Here is a 24,814-nt window from a genome sequence, read left to right on the forward strand (position 1 = left end):
TTTGTGGTGAGACCCCTCTCCCTGTGACATTAATTGCATGCAAATACACATAAATGGTTTTTGCACTGATTGACTAGCACGTTATTATTTCGCGGATTAGCAGTACATCAATGCATCATCAGCAATTCTTTAATATTATTTATTTATTTATATGTATATTTTTCGGGGATCTCGGGGAAACGGCTCTAACGATTTTGATCAAATTTGCTATATGCAGGTTTTCGGGGGCGAAAAATCGATCTAGCTAGCTTATCTCAGGGAAAACGCGCATTTTTGAGTTTTTATATGTTCTCCTAGCAAATCTCGGTCTCACAAATATTTATAAACAAAGCGACTCCATGCCTCCCTAGTCCCTACCGACCTGTTGCATGCGCCACTGCTCACCCCGCCGCCTTAATTAGGCGCCGCGATGCGCGCGCGAGCGGAGCGGGAGCGGGAACACAGGCAGAAGCGAGTTTACGAATGCAGCGGGCTAATAATGGTGGTATGTACTACAGTCACAGTGTAAAAATTAGTGGACCGACGCCTTTGATGTTTCCGACGCGTTTGATCTTTGCGTAAATGCCGACACCGCACAAGAACACAGTAGGATTGTCATTGTCACAGACGTTTACACAACTGCCCAAAAAACAGCACATTTCAAATAAGACAGGTACGCTAGCCCTGTAAGTAGTACCGAGCTACTAACAATGGTGATGTATGCAACTCGGGTGTGCGCGGAGTGGCTTTTTGGCAACGGATTCGTGTGAGAGCGTTTTCACAATGTAAGAGCCTCTGACTATTAACGCCAAATATAAAAACCGGGCAAGTGCGAGTCGGACTCGCGCACGAAGGGTTCCGTACCACAATGCATAAAAAAAACAAAAAAAAGCAAAAAGAAAACGGTCACCCATCCAAGTACTGACCCCTCCCGACGTTGCTTAACTTTGGTCAAAAATCACGTTTGTTGTATAGGAGCCCCATTTAAATCTTTATTTGATTCTGTTTTTAGTATTTGTTGTTATAGCGGCAACAGAAATACATCATCTGTGAAAATTTCAACTGTCTAGCTATCACGGTTCGTGAGATACAGCCTGGTGACAGACGGACGGACGGACGGACGGACGGACGGACGGACAGCGAAGTCTTAGTAATAGGGTCCCGTTTTACCCTTTGGGTACGGAACCCTAAAAAGTAGGTACTGGGAACGACACTAATTCTGAATCTCTACTCTTTATAAGCATCAAAAATACGTATTCGCTATGTGCACGACTGGTGCTGCCCTCATTTTGTCGGAATATCTACGTTAAATCTTATGGAGTAAAATTAGTTCAAGCGGCTGCCGCTAGTACTAATGTCGGACATTCCATAAGATTACCCGTGTTTGTGACGATCAGCGCCACCGACTTCGCACGTTCCCAACATAAGAAAATACTGGGGGCGTGAACCCTAATTCTGAATCGCTACTCTCGTGGCTATGACCGCAGCCTTACCAATACTCATCCAAGCGTGTCGCGCCCCGCTCGCAGTGTAGCACCACCCTTGCACAGCAGCTGACAGACATACATACATGTGAGTAAGATTTTGACTCCATACCATTTACTTTACCGGGACTTAATCGCTTAAGTATAGGTATTTAAGCTTTAGGTACCTCCGTTTCGTTGACGGCAGAATCCCGTGGTTTCGGATTTTCATTCATTCATTCATTAGTGTAACTGATATAGTCCGTTTTTTTAGCATTAGAAAGAACTTCGCAGAAGTAAGCTTGTGGTTCCAAATCCGGCACTTTTAGCGGTAATCATTTGAAGTAAATTATATGTATTGACCATGCTACATTAGATAATTCAATAATTATTAACAATTAAAGAGCCAGATAAAAACTGCACGCTTGCTTCTGTGGAGTTCTTTCGAATGCTAAAAAAAACGAACTATAGGATGTCATTTTATCGTATCCTGCAATTTGCTGTCATAATTTTTTAACCGACTTAAAAAAAAAGGAAGAGGTTATCAATTCGAACGCATTTTTTTGTATGTAGGTATGTTACCTCATAACTCCGTCATTGGTGAACCGATTTGGAAAATTATTTTTATGTTTGAAAGTAGGTATATATGTATAGTTCGTTTTTTTAGCATTAGAAATAAGGTAAACAATCTTGATGTAACGTGTCTTTTATTTGAAAATCACATTTTAAAAATAAGTTACGGCAAATATGTAACCATTATGAATCTATTACGATCATTTATATTCTTTTGCCTTCATAAGTAATAGAGTCTGGCTACTGAAATTTTACCCAAATGTTTGGCGGGAAATTCAAAAAATCTTGGGCTGGTCACACTTTGTGTAGTAGGAATTATAGTTTTGATACTAGAAAATATTTTTGATTTTCTGTGCACACGTAAGGTACCTAAAGGATATAAGTAAGTTGAATATACGTAGACGTGCACTCAAAGACAGCTCACATCATTTCTACAACTATGTAAAGTACAGTCAACGATAAACACATATGCTTACACTTTCTCACCATATACCATTGTCACAAGGCGAAAAATGAAATGTAGTGTAAATAAGACCTAGTTCGATAATACCATAATATTAATCCATCACCAAAAAATTTAAATAAGTACGAGTACATACTATGCCAAATTTCAACTCAAGGTCAAGTTCAACTTACTTGTCTTACTACATTTGCATTTTTCTTGCTTGCTTGGTTTGCTTACAGAAAAGACAGACGGCGAATAGGTATTTAAAACTACTAAGGTCCACTTGCACCATTCCACTAACCCGGGATTAACCGGTTAAACCTGGAGAGCCATGGTTTTCAGTACAATTTGACACTAGGTTAACGGTTTAACCGCTTAACTCCGAGTTAGTGGGATGGTGCAAGTGGGTCTAAGTTACAATTAATAATTTTGACTAAGATGAATATTTACACATTTAACTAACCATGACTAAGGGTCGGTTGCACCAAACCGTCTGTCACCGTTAAAGCGTTCACTAAATGTATTTGTATGGGAAATTTCATACTTCACTGCTGTTTGACGTTAATCAGTCTGTTAAATGTGGTTGGTGCAATTGGGCCTTATTCGCTGTAGTTAAAATCGGACTCTAAATATTCTGCTTCTAAGTAGTTATCAAAGTCGGACAGCAAATACTCCGGCTCCGAGTCCCCTCCTGTATATTGATCAGAACTGCTAGAAGACTCGTCATCACCGACGCTTTTTTTCGCAATGCCTGGGTTGGTCCCATAGTAAAAAATGCTCAGTATAACCCCAAAACTTCCCTGTCAACGAGAATGCTAACTGCATTCTCGTTAACAGCCACACTGTATGGACATTGGACATGTTTCGATTTATTTTATATTTTTATATCAACTTTAACTACTGACCAGTCACTCCACAGATTTCTTCTAAATATTGGTTTTCAGTAAATAACTCCTTACGTTCCAATGTTTTGATTTTGTTGATATTTTCCAGAATTTCTAATTTAACCGTTTCTTTACACACTTGTCCTGTTTATGAGATTCAGGCATTAATAAATTTACGTACTTAATCAAACTTATAGGCAAATTTTAGAACTAGTACCTACTTAAAGTATCAAAATATTAGAGCACCAACCTACTAAATTGCTTACGACTTGTAAACATTGCAGTTTTTCTTTATATAACGCTTCTTGGCGACTGCGTACATTACCGTAATTGTTTGCGAGTTTAAATAATAGGTTCCGGACCTCACTCGGTATAGTCATTATTAATATTCTTTCAAATAAACCGCTTATATACCGCGAACAATTTGAATGGATGACATAAATTGACAACAGACTTTTAGCTTTTTTAAAAATCATAGACAATTGGTGATACCACAAGGAAATATCAGTCAACAAAATTTGGCTAGCCAGACTCTAGTTTTAGATTTTCAAAAAGCGTTTTTCAATTAAAAGACATGTCAAGATGGCTTACCTTATTTACCGCTTACCTTCTTTATAATGTTAAAAAAAACGAAGTATAGTTCCAAGTTGGTACCGTTTTTATCAAATCCTAGTTCTGATGATGGGATCCATGAGGACATTTTAGCGTCTCCCGAGCGTCGGCGTCTGGACGAATCTATGGCTGCTGCTCGACGCAACGTTGACGCAACTGCGCAGCGACGCCATTTTTCATAGCGCCGACTAGCGTCGCTCAAAAGACGCTAGTTTGTCTCTAAGCTTTACTTTCCTTCTTTCCCCTTCTAGCATGCAGCGCAACGACCGCTGGCCGACGGACTACGACCCTGATCCGCGCTCGCGGCGCGGCTCGGCGTCTTCTAGAGGCTCCAAGAAGAAGAAGTCCCCTCCTGCCTCGGCTACCTCTACCCCCAAGAAGGTTATTAAGCCGCAGAACCTGGACTTTGTTGTTACTGGGAAACAGCTGCTAAAGAAGTATGTATACCTAATATAATTAGGTAGGTAGATACAGATGTAGTGTATGGGCACGATTCGGATTTTGAAATAGACATCTATTAGATATCTTTTAGACATCACCAAAATACGATAACGATATGTTTAAGATCTAACCTGTCAAATTTGACATTTGCGCGATTCTGGACATACTCTTGAACGATTTCCACAGGATATGACTTAAGAGATCCAATTCACATCTAATAGATATCTTACTCTATCTAACGTGAAAGTGACATTGGTTGCCCGAATTGCGCTGTAAAAGAGAACTAGTTGATATCTAAACTATACCGTATCTAGAATGGATCTAGTACGTGTCGTCTCTTGTGAATATCTTGAAGTTCGAATACGGCAGTATTAGTGCATAATTTGTTTCCCATCGTATTTACTGGGAAACGTTCGTATTTGTCATATGATCAAACTCAGTAGATACCTACTTTTTGTACCGAGACTGACTGAAATTAGCAGCAGTAGGCTACTGCTATTTACTGCTACTGCCAGTAGCAGTAAATAGGAAGACAGGTTCGTAACGTAAGTATCCGTGAAAATACGATGGAAAATATTATATGTACTACATACCTAATATTAATAGCGACTATGCCCCTTTTTTATATAAAAAAAACCCTAACGCAATGAATTATTTTGATAAAATATATCTAGAGTCAGTCCAAGCTAACTTGGCAGCGATTTGGATAGCACACACTATGCTATACAGGGTGCTTCCTGTAACAAGAGCAATAAATTAAACTAAAGGCTGTACTCCTCAAACTGTTCATACAAAATAAATATTGCCTTCAATGTACGCTGACATCAGTGTATTGCAATACATTGCGTCTTAGAATAAACTTTAAAGTGTAATAAAAATCAAACCATGAGTTTAAATAAAGTTTTACTGAATTTAGACTTCGATGTATTTAGTGATAGCATATCGGTAATAAGAAATAAATTAATTGCATTTTTTATGGGTGATACTTCTAGCGCGGGTTCGGGCTTGGCTTACTGAAGTTATACGAGTACTACATGGGTGCACTTGTATATATATATATATTTGTATTTTCTGTATTTCGGTTTTTTCTTGAAGTTTTGTGCAGTCGGCGGTGGAAGTGCATGGCCACTTTATGAATGTTTTCCATTCCTAATGTGCCTATGCAGTCTTGCAGCTAGTTGTACACAGGAACCTTGGCTTGTGCTGTTGCTTAACTTGTGTGTGTAACTGATTTGTGATTATATTTCTTCTTTATTTACCTACTTAATTTTTATAAGTGAGAACCTGTAATTGGCTCTGTGAATCTATTTTAGTTTTTGGAAATGTTTTTAGCTGTTGGTTTTCCATGTATGTAATAAAAATAAAAATAAAATAAAATAAAATAAAATGAGTTATTTTCAAAAGTTGCTCAACAAATGTTGGTCAGTTTGAGGAGTACAGCCTGCAGTTTAATTTATTGCTCCTGTTACAGAAAACACACTGTATAGTATTATTTTAAACGTCAGAATTTCATAGAAGTTTGCAGTTCAAAACAAATCACGCGCCTGCTCTTATGAATCTAATGTATAGGATGTACACTATCGACAGCTTTGCTCTATTTTTTTGCTAGGCGTTTAGTCACGTGATTTAGTATAAGCCTCCACTGTCCGTCTGTCTGTCTGTCTGTCCGTCTGTATGCCTATCCGGCTGTATATCATGAACCGTGATAGCTATACGGTTGAAATTTTCACAGATGATGTATTTCAGTTGCCGCTATGGGGCTGTCCATAAATTACGTCATCGATTTTTGAGGATTTTTGACCCCCCCCCCCTATAATCATCCAAAAATCATGCTTCAAATGACCCCATTTCCTCCTACTTCATGCTACCGTCATGCGATATCCAGACCCCCCCCCCCTAATCTGAAATGATGTAATTTATGAATAATAGCCCCTATAACAACAAATACTAAGAAGTATGGAACCCTCGTTGTACGAGTCCGACTCGCACTTGTCCGGTTTTTATATTTTTGCAATAAAATTGAAATATATATAAGTACGAGTACTTCTTTCATTGACCAGGGGAGACCGCGCCAACTCCCTCCCGGGCACGTACCACCGTCGCCCCTCCCTCGACACCCCCAAGACCAGGAAACCCCCCTCACCGAGGAGACTCAACGAGTCCCAGTCATCCAAGAGCCGGGAGACTTCGCTGGAAGACGACGTGTCACTAGAGCTTAGTCAGGTAAGACTTGGACCTATAGTTCGTTTTTTATAGCATTAGAAAGAACTCCACAGAAGCAAGCGTGCAGTTTTTATCAGGCTCTTTAATTGTTAATAATTATTGAATTATCTAATGTAGCACGGTCAATACATACAATTTACTTCAAATTAGTACAGCTAAAAGTGCCGGATTTGGAACCACAAGCTTACTTCTGCGAAGTTCTTTCTAATGCTAAAAAAACGGACTGTAGTACCGTCTTTACCATAAGGGCACGCGGGGCCCGTGTCCACGGTCCCCATCGTCAGGGGGCCTCGATCGAACAGACAGAACAGACAGAAGATCATGGTAGAAATATGTTAGTTTAATTTGCTTTCTTTACTTTCGAAATGGGACCCAAATTTTTAGGGTTCCGTACCCAAAGGGTAAAACGGGACCCTATTACTAAGACTTCGCTGTCCGTCAGTCCGTCCGTCCGTCCGTCTATCACCAGGCTGTATCTCACGAACCGTGATAGAGCTAGACTGTTGAAATTTTCACAGATGATGTATTTCTGTTGCCGCTATAACAACAAATACTAAAAACAGAATAAAATAAAGATTTAAATGGGGCTCCCATACAACAAACGTGATTTTTGACCAAAGTTAAGCAACGTCGGGAGTGGTCAGTACTTGGATGGGTGACCGTTTTTTTTTTTTGCTTTTTTCTGTTTTTTTTGGTTTTTTTTTGCATTATGGTACGGAACCCTTCGTGCGCGAGTCCGACTCGCACTTGCTCGGTTTTTATGTGCCCGTGGGCCCCAGCACAGTTCAAAGGCCGGGCCACACCAGCTTGCGTGTGCGTGACGTGCGCGTGTGCGTGCGCTAAAATGTTGGAGCCGCACACGCACACGTCACGCAAGCGGTGTGCCATCTCATAAGGATCTGTACGTGCACGTCACGCAGCCGGTGTGCACAGGCCTTAAGACGGCCCTGGACCTAGGACTTATCCTAGGCATCACGCCTCAGCATCACGAGAAAATTATGCCTTATAGTCTTTTTGTAATGCTAAACAAGTGCGAGTCGGACTCGCGCACGAAGGGTTCCGTACCATAATGCAAAAAAAAAAACGAAAAAAAGGAAAAAAAAACGGTCACCCATCCAAGTACTGCCCACTACCGACGTTGCTTAACTTTTGTCAAAAATCACCTTTGTTGTATGGGAGCCCCATTTAAATCTTTATTTTATTCTGTTTTTAGTATTTGTTGTTATAGCGGCAACAGAAATACATCATCTGTGAAAATTTCAACTGTCTAGCTATCACGGTTCGTGAGATACAGCCTGGTGACAGACGGACTGACGGACGGACGGACGGACGGACAGCGAAGTCTTAGTAATAGGGTCCCGTTTTACCCTTTGGGTACGGAACCCTAAAAAACGAACTATAGGATTATCTAACAGCAGATATATCTTAAGATCTGTCTAAGCAAGGCAACCGACGCTTCATTTTCTATGACACTTGTCATTGTGGTATAGAAATCGAAGTGTCGTATGCCTCTGCGGGCTGTTTTAACGTGAGTCATCCTTTAACCACCAAGGGGTCATCCATTAATTACGTCACACGTTTAGGGGGAGGGAGGGGGTCAAGAAAATGTGACATATTGTGACATGGGGGAGGGGGAGACACAAACTTTGTGACGTCACTTTAACTTCATCAGTAACCGAAAATTTATTTAAATTATTTAGTTCGCTGTACATTTAAATAACAGTTTTTAAAACGAAAATAGTTTTTAATCGTTTAATTTTCTTTCCTAAGCAGTTTTGGGTTATAAAATTACTAATATTTATATCGTCAAAAATATTTTGATAAAATATTAATAATACTTAGGTACTTACTTAATTCGATTTGGCGATTTCGTAGAAAAAATGTGACGTCACACTAGGGGGGGAGGGGTTTGCCAAATGTGACCAAGTGTGACAAGGGGGGGAGGGGTCAAAAAACCTAGAAATTGGTGTGACGTAATTAATGGATGACCCCCAAAGATACAAACAGCGACACTCCTAATTGTCCATCGGTGGACCTTATTATAAAAGGCATAAGGTCCACGATGTAGGTAACAGTGCGAGCGATGGTACATGTCATCCACCTTCCATTTCCCCTGTCATTCATTTCGCAGGTCTCTCTGGGGACCCCGAGGACCCAGAAGCCTTCTCCGAAGACCTTGTCCGAGTCCCGGTCTTCTAAACGTGACACGTCCATGGAAGACATGACTTTGGAACTCAGTCAGGTACCTACACTAACATAATGTGCAATATGCGGAGTTTAAAAAAGTTGGAAAAGTTCTCGGAATTTTCAGGAAATTTACGTAGGAAATTAAGGATATTCTTATTATTTTTCATTTTGGAAACGGAAAATTTTGATACTCTATATAAAAATAGAGAGAAAAAGAGAGAAGTTACTGAAAATATTCAATGTGAAAATTTCGCAATTTTTGAAACGTTCAAACCGCATTTTTTATGAGCGAAGATGAGACGACGGGCTGTAATACAATATACTTATAGCATTGGTTTTCTTCTCTACTCCGCTGCATTAAAACTTACAACGAATGCTATTGGTTGATTCTCGCATGCCTCATCTCCGCCTTAGTGAAAAGGCAGCTAATCAATCAACCAAGCAAGATTCTATTATACATACATAAACTGTACATCAAAGGTCTCAAAAATAAATTCCTCATGCCCGATTTATCTGGAAATGATACCAAACTCGAGGTGGTAGGTAAATAGAAGCCGATATGCGGCGTGTAACTTTGGATGCCCCGACCGCTACCCACCAGGGGATGGCGGTTGGCTACCGGGCTGGATTGGCTTAGCTTAACGTATACTACATCTGTGCCAAGTGAATTCATCCGATACCAAAATTTGCACGTCCCATACATTGGGTGACACTACTTCCGTCACTATTATACTTACTGCAAAACGTAATTCAACGGTTCAAGACCAAAAAAAGTAAGAAATGTTGCCACTTTTTTACTAGCGCGTCTTATATTTATGTACAAATAAATAAATAAAAGTACTTTTTTAAATAATAGGAGTAAAATTACTAATGAATAAATTATCTTAGCGTAATTATTTATCAAAAGGAATTTACAATTTTAGAAACAAATTATTGTCTCAGTCTCACTTTTTTTGGTCTTGAATTACGTTTTGCAGTTTAGGTTAGAGAAAATTAATGAAAACGCGCACAAAGTCGCATGAAAAGGCTAGACATTTTATACTCGTAAATTTTCACCTTTTCTGATTTCCAGGTATCAGATTTTGAAGACGCTAACTCAAAATACGGCGTAAAGAAATTCAGCGCACTGGCAACATCCACCCCGAAGAAGAGGGCGTCTCTCCCGCAACCCTCCAAGTGGGACAAGGATAGTGGGCAGAGTGGGCAGGGTGGGCAGAAGACTGGGCGGAGCGTCAGCGTGTTTAGACCGCCTAGTGTCAGTTACAGGTGAGAGGACAGCTTGTGGGACTAGAGTGGGCAAAATGGGCAGAGTGGGAAGACTGGGAGGAGCGTCAGTGTGTTTAGACCGCCTAGTGTCAGTTACAGGTGAGAGAACAGCTTGTGGGACTAGAGTGGGCAAAATGGGCAGAGTGGGAAGACTGGGAGGAGCGTCAGCGTGTTTAGACCGCCTAGTGTCAGTTACAGGTGAGAGGACAGCTTGTGGGACTAGAGTGGGCAAAATGGGCAGAGTGGGAAGACTGGGAGGAGCGTCAGTGTGTTTAGACCGCCTAGTGTCAGTTACAGGTGAGAGGACAGCTTGTGGGACTAGAGTGGGCAAAATGGGCAGAGTGGGAAGATTGGGAGGAGCGTCAGCGTGTTTAGACCGCCTAGTGTCAGTTACAGGTGAGAGAACAGCTTGTGGGACTAGAGTTGGGAACATTGGGCAGAGTGGGAAGATTGGGAGGAGCGTCAGCGTGTTTAGACCGCCTAGTGTCAGTTACAGGTGAGAGAACAGCTTGTGGGACCACAGTGGGCAAAGTGGGCAGAGTGGGAAGATTGGGAGGAGCGTCAGCGTGTTTAGACCGCCTAGTGTCAGTTACAGGTGAGAGAACAGCTTGTGGGACTAGAGTTGGGAACATTGGGCAGAGTGGGAAGATTGGGAGGAGCGTCAGCGTGTTTAGACCGCCTAGTGTCAGTTACAGGTGAGAGAACCAGCTTGTAGGACCAGAGTGGACAGAGTGGACAGGGTGGGCAGAAGACTGTGGGAGGAGCGTCAGCGTGTTTAGACCGCCTAGTGTTAGTTACAGGTGAGAGAACAGCTTGTGGGACTAGAGTGGGGAAATTTGGGCAGAGTGGGAAGATTGGGAGGAGCGTCAGCGTGTTTAGACCGCCTAGTGTCAGTTACAGGTGAGAGAACAGCTTGTGGGACCAGAGTGGACAGAGTGGACAGGGTGGGCAGAAGACTGGGAGGAGCGTCAGCCTGTTTAGACCGCCTAGTGTCAGTCACAGGTGAGAGAAAAGCACGTGGGTCAAGAGTGGGCATGTGTGGGCAGAAGACTAGAAGAAGCGCCAGCGTGCTTAGCCAAGCTAGCCAGTTACAGGAGAGATCCCAGCGAGTCTGACAAAAGTGGGCAAAGTGGGCAACGTGGGCAGAAGACTTAACGAAGCGAAGCGTCAGCGTGTGTAGACCAGCTAATGTCAGTCACAGATACAGAACAGAGGGCCTGCCGCGAAACAATAAAATCGAAATTTCTTTATCTGCCTCTCTATCGTTCGGTACCTATGCAAGAGTGATAACGCAGATAACGAAAATTAAATGTTCGCGGTAGGCCCTTAGAACAGAACGGTTATTGGCATATTGAGAAAAGACACACTTTAAAATAACACTTGCACTGCGCGCGATGTGAATTGCCACTATTCAATTCTTGTATAAGGAATTCTTATGATTCTATCTATATGTCCACAGGCACGGGCCGTCGACGGAGCCCGACTACTCCTCAGTGTCCCCCGAATACTCTCAGTCCTCGGTGGAGACCTCTCCAGCACAGACCAAGATGGAGTGCAGCCAGGACTTGTCCAGGTAACCTTAAATCTATTACTATTAACATGCAGTTGAACTCCCTAAAGTTAGGGACTCAGGGCGCGGAACCGGTATTGAAATATCTGTTAATATCGTTCCAAAACCATTATATTATTTCGTTCAATAAAAAACCGGACCGAACTAACAAATTACGTTCTCTCCCCTAACCGGTAAGAAGAGGGAACGGAACTTTATGGTTCGCAGGGAACGATATAATACCGGTTACTCTTGGCTTTCGGAGACTTTCGGTTAAACTCGTTGTCATACGTGAAAGAGATAGCAATACTTACTCGTTCTATCTCGCTTCGATATTTTCAATTTAACCGGTTAATTTCGTTCCTCGAGAACTAAATGAGAACGAATATGGGATAAACCGTTACCTCAAAAGAACAGTTCTTTAACCATTAACCGCAAACGGAAACGAAATCCTTTTCGTTCCCGGGCGAATGAACGAAACCGGTTTGACTAATGAGAACGGTTTCCGAGCCCTGGTTAGGGTTGCCATATGAAACAAAATCATCATCTCGGCCTATATATGTCCCACTGCTGAGCACAGGCCTCCTCTCGAGCGCAAGAGGGCTTGGGCTATAGTCCCCACGCTAGCCCAATGCGGATTGGGGACTTCACATACACCTTTTGAATTTCTTCGCACATGTATGCAGGTTTCCTCAAGATGTTTTCCTTCACCGAAAAGCGACTGGTAAATATCAAATGATATTTCGTACATAAGTTCCGAAAAACTCATTGGTACGAGCCGGGGTTTGAACCCGCGACCTCCGGATTGCAAGTCGCACGCTCTTACCGCTAGGCCACAAGCGCTTTTTTTTTTGATAACATTGAAACAAAATATATCTGGACAAAAACATAGAAGGTAATCCATACTAAATTTATGGCGGGGAACAAATAAAATGTGACTAATGTGAGACTGTGACAAGAACAAACAATAATAGCTCTTTCGCTGCTACTCCTACTGAAAGATCCATAAGACTATCCTGTTCGGTCACTTCTCCCCACCCTCATGCCAGATCCAGTTTTAATACTAGATTCATGGACAAAAATGAGGACACAGGATAACGAAACTCTATGCGTCTCTCTATCACTCTTCCATATTTGTGCGACAGAGACAGTTGCGTTTCGATCGCTACGGAGCGTAAAGGATTGGCATGTTGGCTACGCGGCCTGGTACCTTCTTTACTCCTCCTAGTCCTCCTCAGTGCCAATTAATTCCCTTATTCCAAAACCCTTTGTAGATCAGTTGAGTCACTAGCCTCTATGATATGTAATAAATGTCATCATCATCATAACTTAAGAGCTTTGCTCTTGTCGGTGGAGTAATCACCAATCATTTCTTTCTTATACCAGTCTTTTGAGGACAATAGAGAGTAGGAGAGGGAAAATGATTGGTCATCTTATACGACATGACGCTTTTATAAATAACATAATAGAAGGAAAGATTGCAGGCAAGAGAGGAAGGGGAAGGCCGAGGATAAGCTACATAACACAAATAAAAGAAAAGGTAGCTGTAATGTCGTATAAGGAAATCAAGGAGGCGGCCCTGGATAGAGTCAAATGGAGAGAGCTACACCGACAAGAGTCTAACTCTTAAATTTACGACGACGACCAGTCTTTTAATTTCCACATACGATGCATTAATTTTTATTTGGCTGAGATAAGTGATTCTAGGTCTCCCTTCTTCTCTTGTCTTTTCAATCCTGCCTTCCAGTGTTTAGGAAAAAGTTGTCATGGCGTATAAGGTGTCCTAACATCATGCCTGTCCTATTTCTTATTGCTTTTAACATCAAGCATCGCTTTTCTCCTATCATTGTCAGGACCTCTTCATTGGTCTTCCTTTCAGTCCTGCTAATCCTCTACATCTTCCGCCAACACCACATTTCGAAAGCCTCCAACCTCTTTCTATCTTGTTTTCTCAGTGTCCATGTCTCACTATAATAACGTCAATTTGTTTTATTTCCTCTAGTTGCTGCGTCAGCACCTGGCTGGATGACTCTGACGACACGCGAGTGGAGGAGACCCGGCGGGCCGACGGCGAGTGGAACACGTTCTGGGTCAACTACAACAACTCTATTGCTAAGGTAAGGAGAAGGGAGTCTTTAGTGGCGTAGCTAGGTGTGGGCGAAGTGGGCCGTACGGCCTCGCGCCCCAAGAGGGGCCTCGCTAGGGTTGCCAGATCGAAAGGCGCTATTATCGGGAAACAATATCAATTTTTCGGGATTTTGGGACTTAAGTCGGGAAAATACATGCTAAAAATCGGGAGAATCCCGCCAAATCCCGACCATCTGGCAACCCTAGGCCTCTCGCGTGGTCCCTTCGGGCACAGTGACAGAATGGGCCTCGCAGATGCGATTTCGCGGCTAGATAAGTTCACGCTACGCCACTAGGCGTCTTAGTGGAGGCACAGAATAAATATACTCGTACTACCATACAACAAGGAAACTTCCTACAAAACCGGAGCAGGGGTGCGAAACTCCTGACTTCGGACAAACTCGGCTCCGCTCGGCTCAGCATTGCTCCGAGCAATTATTAGGGTTGGCACCACTTGACTTCCTTGTGCGTGCACGACCACAGATAAAATAATCACTTGAATTTTGACAACCCTAAATAGCCGAAAGGGATAGGGCCATATATTAGAAAGGGATAGAATGATTCGACCCTGAACCGCTGTCATCGGTTTTGTAGGAAGTTTCCTTTCTGTACGGTAGTACTATTATTTATTCTGTGGCCGAAGTTTGACAGCGGTTCAAGGACGCATCATGCTGGCCCTTTCTAATCCCTTTCGGGTAAACTCCTCCCTTCGGGCTAACTCGGCTCCGTTCGGCTCAGCATTGCTCCGAGCAGTTCCGAGCAATTGTTACGGTTGACACTACTCGCTTGATGTCCCTTTGCGTGCATGACCACAGATAAGATAATGGCTTTATATTAGAAAATTACAGCATGATTCGATCTTAAACCGCTGTCAAACTTCGGTTTTGTAGGAAGTTTAAAGACGGTCAAGCAAATCTTGTCAGTAGAAAAAGGCGCGAAATTCTAATTTTCTATGAGACGATAACCCTTCGCGCCTACATTTTTCAAATTTGCCGCCTTTTTCTACTGACAAGATCTGCTTGACCAAGTATAGTAATATTGCCACAGAAGAAATAATAGTTAGTACTACCGTACAGAAAGGACACTTCCTACAAACCCGAAGTTTGACAGCGATTCAGGGTCGAATCATGCTATCGCTTTCTAATATATAGCACTATCCCTTTCGGCTATTTAGGGTTGTCAAAATTCAAGTGATTATTTTATCTGTGGTCGTGCACGCACAAGGAAGTCAAGTGGTGCCAACCCTAATAATTGCTCGGAGCAATGCTGAGCCGAACGGTGTCGAGTTCGGCCGAAGTCAGGAGTGTCTCCCCACTGCTATTACTTATTCTGTGGTGCAGTTCCATTCGAAGGACTTTCAAAGGGATCACCATTAATTACGTCACACGAATTTCTAGGTTTTTTGACCCCTCCCCCCCTCCTTGTCACACTTGGTCACATTTGGCAAACCCCTCCCCCCCTAGTGTGACGTCACATTTTTACTACGAAATCGCCAAATCGAATTAAGTAAGTACCTAAGTATTATTAATATTTTGTCAAAATATTTTTGACAATATAAATATTAGTAATTTTATAACCCAAAACTGCTTAGGAAAGAAAATTAAACAAATAAAAACGATTATCGTTTTAAAAACTTGTTATTTAAATGTAAAGCGAATAAAATAATTTAAATAAATTTTTGGTCACTGATGAAGTTAACGTGACGTCACAAAGTTTGTGTCTCCCCCCTCCCCCATGTCACAATATGTCACATTTTCTTGACCCCCTCCCTCCCCCTAAACGTGTGATGTAATTAATGGATGACCCCAAATGAGTTATCGCCAAAACGATTAATCCCAATCTTTTGTTTCAAGGTCCCAATGAAGAGTTACTACGACCAGTGCCCGACGCCATATCGGACGGAGAATATCGACCTGGCAGATTTAGGTAACCAACCATATCCACATTTAAAAAACCGGGCAAGTGCGAGTCGGACTCGCGCACGAAAGGTTCCGTACCATAATGCAAAAAAAAAACCAAAAAAGCAAAAAAAAACGGTCACCCATCCATCAAGTACTGACCACTCCCGACGTTGCTTAACTTTGGTCAAAAATCACGTTTGTTGGATGGGAGCCCCATTTAAATCTTTATTTTATTCTGTTTTTAGTATTTGTTGTCCGCTATACGGCAACAGAAAATACATCATCTGTGAAAATTTCAACTGTCTAGCTATCACGGTTCGTGAGATACAGCCTGGTGACAGACGGACGGACGGACAGCGAAGTCTTAGTAATAGGGTCCCGTTTTACCCTTTGGGTACGGAACCCTAAAAAGGGCTGATTTAGACGGCGCGCGAACTCGCATGCGATTTTAGTTACATTGCGGACTGTTGGTTACATCCAATTCAACCGACCGATCAAAAACCGCAATGTAATGAAACTCGCATGCGAGTTCTCGCATCGTCTAAATGAGCACTTTTTAGGGTTCCGTACCCAAAGGGTAAAAACGGGACCCTATTACTAAGACTCCGCTGTCCGTCTGTCTGTCTGTCTGTCTGTCACCAGGCAGTATCTTTATGAATCGATACCTAGCTAATAGGCAGTTGAAATTTTCACAGATGATGTATTTCTGTTGCCGCTATAACAACAAATAAGGTAAGTACCCCTATTAACGAGGGGGTTAAGCAACTTTTACAAAGACAGCCAAAAATGAAACATAAGCTGGCTCTGTATGAACAAATACATATTTTTTTATGACAGTTTGTACATTGAAATTTATATTTCATTCGTTTTTGGACTTATTTTGGCCAGTTAAATAGGAATAAATAATTATTAAACCTAAAACGTCGAAATCGCCTATTACCGTGGTAATTGATCATTGCTACCCAAATACCGCGGATAAGGGTTCCTTTTTACGAGTGTAGATAAACCCATCGCATTTTTAGTTCCTTCTTTATATAAAGAATCCTTCCTAATAGTATACCTATTTATATTTATTTGACAATAGTAGTTAAATAAATAGTAGGTATCATATTTAATCAGATTTCCAATCATAAGATTCCATTAATATTTTTTTTGTTTTTCTATAGAAGGAAAAATAAGAGGATTTTTAATAAAACATAATTATGAAAGTGAATTCCTTTGAGTCTACTTACACCTACTAACTACACTAGATAATAATATATATGTGGTCGTATCAAAAATACATGCTGTATACAAGTATCTAAGTACATAAATCAACATAAAATAAATAAATATAAGGGGACAGGACATCTGACACAGATCGACATAGCCCCAAACTATGCAAAGCTTCTACTATGGATACTAGGCGACGATATACATACTTATATATGTTACTGTAAAAGCCCAAAGTACGGCAAATAAATACAAATTTATACAATAAAAATAATAATTCAGCCTAATATACGTCCCACTGCTGGGCATACTTATATACCTACATAGAAAACACCCATGCCCATGACTTAGGAACAAATATTTGTGTTCATCACACAAATAAATGCCCATCAACATCAAATTGATCCAATGATACAAGATTATGTGAAACCAAATATTAAAATAAATTAATATTGGATGTACTGCATCTTTTATTAACAACACATAATCCAAACATAATTTTAAATTAATTAAAAACTAAACTTAAATATAAACTGAATATGTATAAAATAAACAACCTACTGAAACCCGTACCGGGCTGCCCCCGACGCAAAGGTGCCCATCACGCTCGCTGCGTTGCCGCGTTGGATTGCGATTGTATGTTGGTGTATAATATGTTCAAATTAAAATAATACAAGAGGTTTTATAATAGTTATATCATGAACCTATTTATTTCCTAACAAAGTTGTAGGTGGGTCGGTATTGGGTTCCCATACAACTTATTACCCAGTGATGTCTTTTGTAACCATCGCTAAACGGTTTAATTCACATTATTGTAAAACTCATTTACGAGTAATAAAAATAAATAAAGATTGTGTATATTTTGAACACAATCAAAATGGAAGATACTAAATATTACGAAACATTGTATAAAACAGACTTGGCAGCCATGCTTTTGTTTTTATATCAATATTTAAACAAGATTCTCATATAATGGTTTCTAAGGAAACCTCCAGTTAAGTGCTTAAAACTGTAGTCAAAATTAAGAGTTCTTGAATAGATTTCATACCACGTTAATAGCTCTTTAGGTTTATAGATGGTTAAATATTTCAATAACATCAAGAGTTAAGGAAATATGTATTTACATATGAATATATAACCCTTCGACCTTAAAATACCGTTTCCGCTATTACCGAGGTATACCTCGAAATTAGGATCCACACCAAAAAATGGAACCCAACACCGAGGTTTTTAATTTCCTGTTTTTTACTATTGGTAAGCAAATATTTACAAGTTGAGGATTTGGTAACCATAAATATCATAATTAAGAATTGATATAAAGGCTTACAGCCGTATTCATAAACAGTTAGAGCATTGATCATCAGTTGCTGATAACCGGATGTCACAAAACGTGATTCATAAACACTTTTTAGCGCTAAACAGTTGATCATCTCTTTATTAAATCCTCGGAAAGTTATGGAGCCGTGGACCCTTCTTTATCTGTTTATTATCCCTAAAATACAAGATGGCGGTCACAAAACAGCTGATTTTGACAAGACAGCATTTCACAAATTAGTGCAAACGTCGATGAGACTTGTATCGTAATTTAGTGATTTGGGTGTTCTTTTTGTTTAAAAAACGTCTAAATTTAATAAATGAGTGGTTTAATATGTGTAAATAAGGAGATAAACCATTACATACCTAGATATAGTGCGCAAATAGCGGGAAACCTAGATATTGTGCCTTTGCTAGGAGTTGTTTGCACGATTGTATGTCGCATTCATCAAGATGCAAGCAATTTATGCGATACGAACTGTTATACCATAAGACTAGACTTCTACGACTGGGGCACCGGCGTCGGATAAAGCACCTCACCAACCTATATACCTATCATAAAAGAATGAAAACTACTCCCGGAACTCCTACAGCGCAAAGAAGTGAGTATACCTACTTTTGTTTCATACTCATTACCTGCCATAAAACGCTGATTTATTATAAGATCACGGTATTCTCAAGCTCTAACTAAAAAGTATTAATTGCGCACATATTACATAGCAACCTGTAAGGGCACAGCAATACTGAAGATACTTAATTGAATAATATGGGCAGGTATATAGGTACCTTTGTTGTGGGACATATCATATTCCAATTTGTAGGTGTATTATCATTATCACTATAAAAAACATAAACTGTGGTTGGCCTACTTTGGTTGGATTTCTAGGCACTGTTAATGCTGCCGCTGCACTGAATGCTGTGTGGTGCTATTTGCTATGAAAGAAGGGTGTACTCGGTTAATTGGTATTAATGCTAGCATACTTGAGTTCTGTGTTGAAGTCCACACTGAGCAGAGTTAATTTTTTACATTGTGATAGATAAATAAAACAAGTTCATGAGTTTTTAACTGAGATTTTTATTATAACATATCAACATATTTCATGTGTTAATTTAGGGAAATCAAACAACCCACTTAAATAAAACAATTTTATTACATTTGACAATCATTAAACTAGTTAATATTTTTTCTTTATTTCAGTACAACCAACTTCATTTGATGGCGGTGTGCAGGCCGGTTAGATGCCAGAAGAGTGTGGCCTCCGGATTGTGTAGCCAGCTCCGGACAAATAGCTGATGATGGAATACTCACAACCTGAAAAGAACACAGTTTCAATTAATATACTCATTGAATCAACCTATATCATCTTTTATTTTAAGCTTAAGTATAACATCCTAATGGATATGGCAATATGGAATAATTTCCATATTGTTGTGGTAACTATATGGAATAATGGATCTCCATCCAGGCAGAGATTCTGTTGTTGTTTGTCAATACCATAGCTATCTCACAGCAAAACTAAAGAATTACATACATGTCTGTTTTGTTCATACATACTTCTACCTAGCGTACCTACAGACACTGTTTCTTACCGGTAATTGTAGTTTGATAAAATGAAATTATACAATAATAACAAAGTTATGAATTGAAACGCTAATATACTTTTAAACAAATAATTAACCTACAATGGTGTGTTATGATTGATAAGTACCTTATGTAAAAATCATATTGATATCTTTGTTGATTTAAAATTATATAACCTACCAACAGCGACACTCCTGTGAATAATGAACATTTCTGCCTCATTATGAATTGTGCAGTTTGCCTTTTAATGCGGCTATTGGCTGAGATGTTTCACTGCAAACATTGTCATTGTCAAGTTGCATATATAAGCGCTTATCTTTAACTCTGCGCCCTAGGCGAACAAAAAAGGTTTTTAAGATAAATCACCACTTCACTGATAAATTGGTTCCATCGTGTGGTTGGTTAAGTATGTTATTCACTAATTCTAATTATAAACAGCTCCTAACTAGCTTAGTTAGCTCTGCTCTTCTAAAAAACACCGATAGTACGTCAAATTAAAAATGAAGAGGCCATAATTTTTTGGGTGTCGAGGTATGTTCATAAAAATACTACAACATTTTACGTTAAGAAATGAATAACCAAATCTTGCTCACCTGATTTATCTTCACCGATCATTTGATATGAATAGTGTCAATATCGTTTGTGTTTCGCCACCAGAACAAAATGTGTTGGAATCCGTGGTATTACGGTGGCGATGGCGCGCAGGCAGAATTCTTGACTTGAGATGTGCAACTGCCCTCTTTCCCTCATTCCACAATATATTGAAACTATAAGCAATAACACATAGTTTTATCAATATTGCTTGCAAATCTTGCAATGAACTTTACTCGTAACATATCGGTGGTTGCTTACCGAGTTTCGTAAAACTTCCGGCCGTGCAATATTATTTATTTGTTTTTGTGATGCAGAGGCTATTTTAATATATAATAACCCAGAAAACTGGTCAAAATTGTGCATCGTATTGTTCAGGATTTTATGATTTACCGCTAGTGCTGCTGTCAAACTTTTTTTTTTAATTAATGTTCAGCCATATTTTTGTCTATGATGTGCCAAGATGCCAACATAACGGGTCTAATCTGCTTATTAGTTAAGAAACCCCTAATAAACGTTTATAAATCATGGTTCTTATCAACGGCTTATTAAGCCTAAACAGTGGATTAGCTAATAAGCTGATCATTCCTCATTTAAGGATTTTTTATGAATACGGCTGTTGTCTTTCTGTAATATTCACCATTACTATGAAATCACTAAATAAAATACGCGTTTGCTTACTTGAGGTGTCGCGCGTTAGTATGGAGCGTTCAAATCCTGCGCCCCCGATGAGATAGTTTACGGTTTTCGAATTGATTACTTTGTGTTTCTTTAATAGTGCTATACTGATTCGACAGTCAATATAGAAAGCTATATTTGTGTGTACTTCAATTTTTATAAAGTCACTAGGCTTTCTTATAAAACGCCTTTTTGTACATACCGCGGTAATCAGTGTCGATTTTAATGGGCTCGTTAATAGGGGTACTTACTTACTAAAAACAAGAACATAAGTGGGGCTCCAAAACAACAAACGTGATTTTTTTTGCCTTTTTTTGCTTAATGGTACGGAACCCTAGTACTATTATTTATTTAGTGTCTAAAATTGCGCATACTGTGCGATTTAAGAGGAATTCTCCCTCCCGCGGACGCTCCGGCTGTGGAATGAGCTCCCTTCCGAGGTTTTCCCGAGGGTCTAACAGTATAGAGCTCTTCAAAATAGGAGTGTACAAATCTTTAAAATGTCGGCAACGCGCATGTAACACCTCTGGAGTTGCAGGCATCCATATAACTCGTTTAGTATACAGTGTACAAATTCAATAGGGGGCAAATCTTTAAACGGTGGTTAGGATAGGGCTTAAGGAGTATATTGAGTTATCTCAAAAGGCAAAAAATATGTTTTGCTTAGAAATACAATGAAAATATTAACCATACAAAAGAATTCGACCCGCAATGTAAGGCTACGGTGACTTGCTTACCATCAGAGCCGTATGCTTAATTGCCACGGATGTGGTAAAAAAATGGCTAATATATTCCAGATTACTCGGAAACCCGCAAGCGCTCCCCCGAAGACCTGAAGAACGTGAACAGCATCATCAGGAACGAGGGTCTCCGCCTCACCCCCCGGGAGACTCAGAACATCATCAAATGCGCTCATATCCTGGGCAACGTGCTGAGCACGGCCATAGAGAGGAGGTCCAGAGAGAAGGAAGAACCGGATAAAGTGCAGGAACTGCTTATTGAGACTGAGGTAAGTCTAAAGACTCTAAAGTAAAGTCATACTAAGCCAACTCTACAGAGATTTTACGGAGGGAAAGTGTGGAAATGTCACCTTAAAACTCCTATTTCTATGAAAATATGAGTGTTATAATGGCACTTCCATAGGTGAATAAATAGTAAACTTATTAGGCTGACTCTAGTTAGCAATGTACACCGTAGAGAACGTTTGTAAGTATTATAAAACTCTCCGAACCCTGTGAGAGACTCAGAACATCATCAAATGCGCTCATATCCTGGGCAACGTGCTGAGCACGGTCATAGAGAGGAGGTCCAGAGAGAAGGAAGAACCGGATAAAGTGCAAGAACTGCTTATTGAGACTGAGGTAAGTCTAAAGACTCTAAAGTAAAGTCATACTAAGCCAACTCTACAGAGATTTTACGGAGGGAAAGTGTGGAAATGTCACCTTAAAACTCCTATTTCTATGAAAATATGAGTGTTATAATGGCACTTCCATAGGTGAATAAATAGTAAACTTATTAGGCTGACTCTAGTTAGCAATGTACACCGTAGAGAACGTTTGTAAGTATTATAAAACTCTCCGAACCCTGTGAGAGACTCAGAACATCATCAAATGCGCTCATATCCTGGGCAACGTGCTGAGCACGGTCATAGAGAGGAGGTCCAGAGAGAAGGAAGAACCGGATAAAGTGCAAGAACTGCTCGTTGAAACTGAGGTAAGATAAGATAAATCAGTTTATTCACATAAAGCACTCAGTAGGTACGTACTTATAGGAAAAACATCGTTAGGAAACCGGTCCATTCCCAAGTCTCCATTCAAGGTCTAGTTTCCCCTGTAATGCACCAATATTGCTGAAATGGTGACACTATTTTCAGCTACAAAGTGGGCAGTGCCTCTACTCTAACTATAAATTGTCGTGACATATCCACACTCTGGGGGCCGATTTTTAGGGTTCCGTACCCAAAGGGTAAAACGGGACCCTATTACTAAGACTTCGCTGTCCGTCCGTCCGTCCCTCCGTCCGTCCGTCTGTCACCAGGCTGTATCTCACGAACCGTGATAGCTAGACAGTTGAAATTTTCACAGATGATGTATTTCTGTTGCCGCTATAACAACAAATACTAAAAATAGAATAAAATAAAGATTTAAATGGGGCTCCCATACAACAAACGTGATTTTTGACCAAAGTTAAGCAACGTCGGGAGGGGTCAATACTTGGATGGGTGACCGTTTTTTTTTTGCTTTTTTTTTGTTTTTTTTTGCATAAGGTACGGAACCCTTCGTGCGCGAGTCCGACTCGCACTTGCCCGGTTTTTGAAATTCGACCACTCGATTTCGTGTATTTCGTTAAATAATATCTCCACTACTAGGCGTTCAAATTCTACTACTGGAAATGAAATCGAGTGGTCAATACCACTAGATTCCAAATTTCGATCGCTCGTATTTCAAAAATTTGCATTTTCCACCGATTTTCAAGTGGCGAAATCGAGCGGATGAAATTCAAAAACCGGGCAAGTGCGAGTCGGACTCGCGCACGAAGGGTTCCGTACCATAAAGCAAAAAAAAACGGAAAAAAATGCAAAAAGAAAACGGTCACCCATCCAAGTACTGACCACGCCCGACGTTGCTTAACTTTGGTCAAAAATCACGTTTGCTGTATGGGAGCCCCACTTAAATCTTTATTTTATTCTGTTTTTAGTATTTGTTGTTATAGCGGCAACAGAAATACATCATCTGTGAAAATTTCAACTGCCTAGCTATCACGGTTCGTGAGATACAGCCTGGTGACAGACAAACGGACGGACGGACGGACGGACGGACAGCGAAGTCTTAGTAATAGGGTCCCGTTTTACCCTTTTGGTACGGAACCCTAAAAATCGGCCCCCTGCAGCTTGCTAAATTGATGAAGAGGTGATAATTATGTCCTTGTTCCAGGTTGACACAGACAAAGGCCAAAGGAAAAAATCAATGACACTAAACCTGAAAGAGACAAACGTACCCGCCGAAGTTAAAGAGGAAAAGAGAAGCGAGACCGTAACCACACAAACGGATATTTCTCTTCCGAACACGAAGAGCGCGCCGAGAATCTTCGAGAACATTCTCAGGCAGTTATCGAGAAGTTCCATAGACGAGGCGTCTTTGAGGAAGGCGAAGGAAAGTTTGGAAGTTGAGAAGAAGGAAGAAATTAATAAAAAGGAAGATATTGATAAAAAGGAAGATATTTATAAAAAGGAAGAGATTAATAAAAAGGAAGATATTTATAAAAAGGAAGATATTAATAAAAAGGAAGATATTGATAAAAAGGAAGATATTAATAAAAAGGAAGATTTTGATAAAAAGGAAGAGTTTGATGAAAAGGTAGTAGAGTAAGACTAAGTAAATGGTAATACAATAGTTATTTGTTTCACAGGGGCAAGCGTGTCTCACTCCGCGATTTCGTCGCTATGCTACATAACTAAATGTACATCCGTTCCACACCAATTTTGGTGGCTAGCCATAAGCCGCGCGTGGCGCTGTCGCCACTATGATCGTAACAGACGCGTTTTGTTAGAGCGAGTCTTCTGTACCTAGTACTATTATTTATAACGTGCCAGATGCTAAATGAAAATTGAAATAAAGAACTTAAAATACTCATTTAATAGTGATGTTCGTACTATTCGTAGCGTATGCTACGGGAGTCATATAAAATTTGTAATGCTAAGTAGGTACGTAAATTTGTAATGCTAAGTAGGTAGGCGGGATTCTACGAATGTGCGGTACCACGGGTGCGAAACTCCTGACTTCGGTCA

General features: G+C 40.3%; 1 protein-coding gene and 3 long non-coding RNA genes across 4 annotated transcripts; 2 read left to right on the forward strand and 2 right to left on the reverse strand.

The window, feature by feature from the left end:
• Positions 1 to 2,231: 2,231 nt before the first annotated feature.
• LOC134677506 (uncharacterized) lies at positions 2,232 to 3,667 on the reverse strand. Its single transcript, XR_010100034.1, has 3 exons — positions 3,595 to 3,667; positions 3,366 to 3,488; positions 2,232 to 2,384 (listed from the first exon to the last, which is right to left on the reverse strand). It is a non-coding gene; the product is annotated as an uncharacterized LOC134677506 (long non-coding RNA).
• Positions 3,668 to 4,208: 541 nt separating this feature from the next.
• LOC134677653 (uncharacterized) lies at positions 4,209 to 24,395 on the forward strand. The gene is made up of 9 exons (XM_063536114.1): positions 4,209 to 4,393; positions 6,458 to 6,620; positions 8,752 to 8,862; positions 9,880 to 10,073; positions 11,533 to 11,646; positions 13,625 to 13,739; positions 15,603 to 15,675; positions 21,825 to 22,036; positions 23,961 to 24,395. The coding sequence occupies exons 1-9, from the start codon at positions 4,209 to 4,211 to the stop codon at positions 24,393 to 24,395; spliced, it is 1,602 nt and encodes a 533-aa protein (XP_063392184.1).
• Positions 18,190 to 19,530, forward strand: LOC134677613 (uncharacterized). The gene is made up of 2 exons (XR_010100058.1): positions 18,190 to 18,778; positions 19,375 to 19,530. It is a non-coding gene; the product is annotated as an uncharacterized LOC134677613 (long non-coding RNA).
• On the reverse strand, positions 19,232 to 20,960 carry LOC134677614 (uncharacterized). Its single transcript, XR_010100059.1, has 3 exons — positions 20,611 to 20,960; positions 19,939 to 20,525; positions 19,232 to 19,488 (listed from the first exon to the last, which is right to left on the reverse strand). It is a non-coding gene; the product is annotated as an uncharacterized LOC134677614 (long non-coding RNA).
• Positions 24,396 to 24,814: the final 419 nt, after the last annotated feature.

The sequence above is a fragment of the Cydia fagiglandana genome, chromosome 26 (genome assembly GCF_963556715.1).
Source record: "Cydia fagiglandana chromosome 26, ilCydFagi1.1, whole genome shotgun sequence".
NCBI classification, from domain to species: Eukaryota; Metazoa; Arthropoda; class Insecta; order Lepidoptera; family Tortricidae; genus Cydia; species Cydia fagiglandana.